General features: G+C 35.9%; 1 protein-coding gene across 1 annotated transcript; it reads right to left on the minus strand.

The window, feature by feature from the left end:
* Window positions 1-768: 768 nt before the first annotated feature.
* LOC110921516 (26S proteasome non-ATPase regulatory subunit 11 homolog) lies at window positions 769-4,884 on the minus strand. Its single transcript, XM_022165857.2, has 3 exons — window positions 4,652-4,884; window positions 2,096-3,113; window positions 769-1,196 (listed from the first exon to the last, which is right to left on the minus strand). The coding sequence occupies exons 2-3, from the start codon at window positions 3,097-3,099 to the stop codon at window positions 935-937; spliced, it is 1,266 nt and encodes a 421-aa protein (XP_022021549.1). The 5' UTR covers window positions 3,100-3,113; window positions 4,652-4,884; the 3' UTR covers window positions 769-934.
* Window positions 4,885-5,911: the final 1,027 nt, after the last annotated feature.

Here is a 5,911-nt window from a genome sequence, read left to right on the forward strand (position 1 = left end):
TGGCTGGCTGACTAGATCCGAGTAGGCCCGACTAGGCCCGACTAGGTCCGACTAGCGATTAATGGACTGATTAACGAAAAATTACTCAATTACTATCCGACTAGCGATTAATCGCCGCCTAGTTGCAATTTTTACAACATTGTTTTTTCATAGTAGGGTTGTCTCAACTGTTTTGATCTAATTGAGTATGTTTTAGTGTGTTTTTGTGATAAAACATAATGTGACGAACTAGTTACTCATAAAACACAATGTGACGAATGAGTTAGTTACTAATAAAACACAATGTTGTGATCATATTATTATAATTGATAATCATCCATTTGAAATCAAATAGAACACAATGTGATGAATCAGTTAGTTACTAATAAAACACAATGTTGTGATCATATTATTATAATTGATAATCATCCATTTGAAATCAAATAGACATTCAGTTTTCTTAAAAATCTAGTTAGTTTATGAGATAATACATTCCATAATTAAATTAATTATCAAATTACAATCATGCCCTTTTGTTAAAATACTACTTGCGACATGTCCCAAAGGGATGACTTCCTACACTTTTTAAGAAAATTTAGCTTTATAGCCAACTCCCAGGCTTGTTTAATCTCATGAGCCGGCTCGAGCTCAATAAGTAAAGCTCGGGCTCGAGCTCATTTACTAAACAAGATATTTTTAGGCTTGGGGTCGGCTTTTTAAGCTCAGCTAGTTTTGAGCATTTTTCAAGCCGATTTCAACCGGTCGGCTCGTTTACACCCCCTTGCCACAAGGGAAAAGCAGTATTCATTAATTAGTGTAGTTGCCTTTTCCTAACCAAAGAGTTCTGTTATATAAACTTCAGTCACGAGACGACACAAGACAGACGTCAAAACATAACCAAACTCAAAGAAAGTAACATTTGAAACAAGTATAAAAGCATTTAACTCGAAGCATATCATGCCATTATCTTGGCGGATCTAACAAACAAGCTGTCAACAACCTTGCCCATGTTTTGAATGGTCTCGAGAGTTGCAGGGAAGATAGCATCCGTTTTTGGATCTTCAAAGATGATGAGACACCCAACACCCTGATCCAGTGTTCCCGCAAACTTTTTGTCCAGTATCATTTGCGACAGTTTCTTCTCCACATGCTCCACCGGAAGCTCAATCAGGCTCGCTATGTGACCTATTTCAACCCTTGAAAATGGTTCGATCAACCTGCACAAACGTGTTTATTTGGGTTATTTTCATCTCCAGCAGGTCAAAACAAATTAACAAAAGAGAAAACGAGCTAAAAATCGCCTAAGGTGCATTTTTTAAGAAGCTTAACTTTTATCAAAGTAATATAAATTCTGTTATCATTTGTGACACCTAACTATTTACGAAAAAAATAATATTTTTCGACATGAAGGTGTTTTGGGTCACAACCAACCCAAAGTCCCAAACTGACCGAACCCGTGTAAACAAGATTACATGTCTTGACCCATAACCCAGCCCGTCCATTTACATATGAATTAGCTTAAAAGTCACCTAAAGTGCTTTTTTAATGTATGAGCCCTGGTAAATCATTTTATTAAAAAGAGTAAAATGCATTTTTTCGTCCATGAGGTTTGGCTACTTTTGCGACTTTCGTCCAAAGGTCAGTTTTTCCGCATCTGGATCCACAAGGTTTAAAATCTTGCCATTTTCATCCAACACGTTAACTCCATCCATTTTTTAACATTAAGTTAGGGGTATTTTCGTCTTTTTAGACATTTTTGTGATGTTTAAAGGGTTTGGGTGGAGTGAAAGTCAACAAAGGGGAGAAAATGGATAGAGTTAACGAGCCAGATGAAAACGGCAAGATTTCAAACCTTTTGGATCCAGATGCGGAAAAACAAACCTTTGGACGGAAGTCGCAAAAGTGGTCAAACCTTAGGGACGAAAATGGCATTTTACTCCATTAAAAATAAATAGGTTATTACTGATAAAAGCAAAACAAACTGTAAACATGTTTAATTTACTAGCCATCAATAAGAAAATTTAATACTTTTGAAGTGTGTTTGAACTCACAACCCAACCCAATCCCACCCATTCAAATTGCTATAAGCGGTGACAATTAAGATCATAATCCTAACCTGCATAAGTTTTGCTCCAAAAGCGTGTCATAGAGAGAAGAAAGATGCCTATGAACAATAGGATCTTCGTCCAATTGCGCTTTAAAATCCTGAAGGGCAGTTTCAAACAACTTTAACGACCTCTTAGCATAAGCATCAGCAACCGCTTTCATCGCATCAAGTTCCGGACCTAAAAACTTCAAAGCTTTCGACGAGATTATCCCTGCCACGTCATCAGCCTGGTTCACCATGATCTTACACAGCAACATATACTTAAGACTGTAAACAGCCCTCGGATCATCAAGAGCATTAAACGCCTCAAACGCTTCAAAGAAATAACTATACGCCGTTTTGTAATCCTTCTCTTCTGCATGAAGAATTCCACTCTGTAAATCAATCGTGCCTTGTTGCGCAGGCGGCACGTAGATCGCGTTTGCCGCGGTTCTAGCGGCGGTTAATGCGGCTTTCGCTTTTGGTAGGTTTCTTAACGAAAAGTGTAGTTTACTTTCCAGTAAGTCGATATCAACCAGAAGTAATTTGTCGTCTAGTCTTCTCACCTCTTTGACCAAACCCGAGAGTAAAGTCAACGCTTCGGAATACTCCTTGCTATCCATCAACAACGCAGCAAGACGGGCCTCAATCCGTTGCCGTAAAAAGGTACGTTTTTCAGACCGGGTCCATTCTACCATTTCTCTACATAACGATATTTGAAGATCGGTGGTGTTTGGTATTTTGGCAACGGAATCTATGATTCCCCTGACGATTTTTGCCGTTTTGGCTTTCGGGATGAGTGAGAAGAATGGTCGTAATGTGGTTAAAAGGCTGCGGAGATCTTCTCCTCGATTTTCGTCCCTGAGGAGTTCGGAAAGTTTTGTGATTGCTTGTTCTTTGACGCGCAGGGCTTCGGAAGAAGATGCGGGGTTGTTTAGGACTTGATAAAGTATGGTGATGGCGTCGGATGGGCTTTTGGCTTCTGAAGCTAGGTCGAGTGATTCTGATGTGGCTGGAAGATGTGATGACGACATATCTACGCTGGAAACTGCATCAATGATCAAACAATGTATAATAATAACAAAGTCACCCAATTTCAAACGAAGTGGTTTAATATGCTAAGTTTTCGATGGCTACAAAACATAGTGTTAGATGTGAATTTTTTCCAATCAAACTGTTACATCAGTATGCAATTATGCATGTAATATTAATGACATAGCAATAGCTCAACTTTGATATTGCTAAATGAACGTGCCAAAAGGCAATAACACCCACCCAAGGCTAGACAAGTAATCATGATTTAGTCAAATATTAAAAGGAGGCAATTAATGCAAGTCTGAGCTTTACAGTGATCATAAACAGGCAAAAAAGCTATGTTGTCAAAGGCACAGCCTCGCCTAATAGGCGCATTTTCAGGCCAAGTCCAGCCAAACAATTACACTAGCCCTAAACAAGCCTAAAACCATAGTTGTCGAAGGTGCAAGGCGCACTCAAAGCGCAAAGGGCGAGCCTAGGGCCTCAGTGCAAAGCGCTTAAAAAGCGAGGGCTTTTAAGGCGAGGTGTATAGTATAAAAATATAATTTTTAGGGGTTTTAGACATATTTTAGGCTTCTTTAGGGCTAGTTGAGATTGTTTTATTTTGACTTTAGGCATGTTTAGGCCTTAGGGTTGGTATAACTGTTTTAAACTTGTTCAAACATCTGAATAAAAGTCCTTGCCTTTTAAGACCATCCGTAGTCGTCAAATTTAGGGCGTTTTTTGTTGAATTTCACGCCCCCAAGCCCGCCCCCCTGGGCGTTTTTTTTTCAAAAAAACTCGTTTTGGCGTTGTTTTTTCCACGCCGTGTTCAAAAGATTTGGCCAATCACTGCTGTTCTACTTTTTCTTTGTACAATAAAGGTTTTTGATGTTTTTTTTAATTTTATTTACACCCCTTTTTTAACATAATACCCACATCACCACTACACCCATTTTAGAAAATCACCCCATAATGCCCCATTGCTGACTGGACTACCACATGACGCACAACGCCCATGGGTAGGGGCATTATTCATGTGTACCACTACACAAGGTCTAAGTGCCTTGAACAACATAGGTCATAAAGCAACATAACTTATAACAAAGATAGTCATCAATTTGCTGTCCAAATTAGTTCAACTTAATATGTCATGAATTCATCAATGTGCAGCATAAACCATATACTAAGATACAAAATCCTTAACAAGCTATGAGTTTTCATCATATAAAAGTTACAGAAAGTAAGAATTCAATTGTTAATCTGATTTTCACCAAATTCCTCCATTATTTAGATGCTTTTCTCATCACCATCATAATAAATTTATTCCAATTAAAAACAGAATAACCAAACAAACATTAAGTACACTATTCAAATCAGATCAGGATTAAGGGAAAAACATTCAGAAACCCTAATGTCAGATGTAGAATCAGTAATAGAAAAGCAAAACAAAATTATTTACAATGGAAACATAAAGACGAATTAGCTATGAAAATAAACCCTAAATCGTGATTTAAGTTGAGTAAATGATGATGAAATAGACAAAAAGTAAGAAATAGATCAAGAGCATACCGGAGTTAACAAGTGTGGACGGTTGGGATCGGAGGAGAGATTGGGAAGGAAGGAGATGTCTTGGGGGAAAAGAAAAGGCTCTTGTTTAAATTCTTTTTTCACACTTTCGCCCCATACATATAAGAAGATCTCTCTAGTTTTGCCATGGGTTTTAGCGAATGACACACTATTTATTTAGGCTAAGCAAATGGTATCGAATTGTGAAATCGAATCGGTATCATGCCGGTACTAGTATTGAATTTATTGTGTTGAATTGTTTTCAGTACCAATTCAATATTCATCTTTTGGAACTTTCGAGTTCGGTACGATATCGGTATTTTATCTATATTCACCTTCAAATATAGTACCGTATTTTCGGTATCAGTACCCATTTTTTGATGATTTTCAGGATCGTTACTTTCGGTGTTGTTGCCTATACTGAGCTCATATTTAGGCTACATGATGTGGTTTAGAGCTCTCATGCTAGTTAAAGTGTCACATTACTGTCACGTAAGCAATGGAGCTTTAACTAGCTCAACCTTTAATTAGCATCATTTGATTTAAAGCCTTCTCAAACATTTTTTTTTTAATTTCAAAACAACAAAAGTTGAATAAAATAGTAAAGTGCTAAAATTAAAATAACTTCCAAACTAAAAAAATCTACTAAAGTTGAAAAATAATAAAGAAAATACTAATTTTAAATACAATTAAAATTAATTAGGTTATACACATGTATACTACACACGATTGACTATAAAAAATGATGTAATAAAGAACATTTATAATAAATGATTATATATTACATTACTTGTAATATAAAAAATTACAAATGAATGTTGCATTCAAAATGTACAAATCTATTAATACAAATACAAGTTACAATTCTACAAAAAAATATTTGTAGATAACAATGGACATCCTATTCGTAAGATTACCGTTTTTATCAACATTAACAATTTAACTCCATCTCTACTTTTGACTCAGAAAAAAATCACGTACAGAATATGTGAAAACACTGATTATTTTAACAACAAGCCAACTCTTAATAGTGATTGTCCTTGAATTGTATGTATCGTTATCGTGAAATATACAACGAGTGATTGTCTTCTTTGATCTCGTTTATTACACTAGACTGAATAAATGATACAATATAAAATGAAAACGTATACGTATTTGTTGAAAATTTTTAAATTAATTTTTTTAATTTATATGTCTTTTTATACAACCTAACATATTTTTAAATTTAATAGTTAACTTGTTATTATTGGAGGATTTTAAAGC

The sequence above is a fragment of the Helianthus annuus genome, chromosome 2 (genome assembly GCF_002127325.2).
Source record: "Helianthus annuus cultivar XRQ/B chromosome 2, HanXRQr2.0-SUNRISE, whole genome shotgun sequence".
In the NCBI taxonomy this organism is placed as follows: domain Eukaryota; kingdom Viridiplantae; phylum Streptophyta; class Magnoliopsida; order Asterales; family Asteraceae; genus Helianthus; species Helianthus annuus.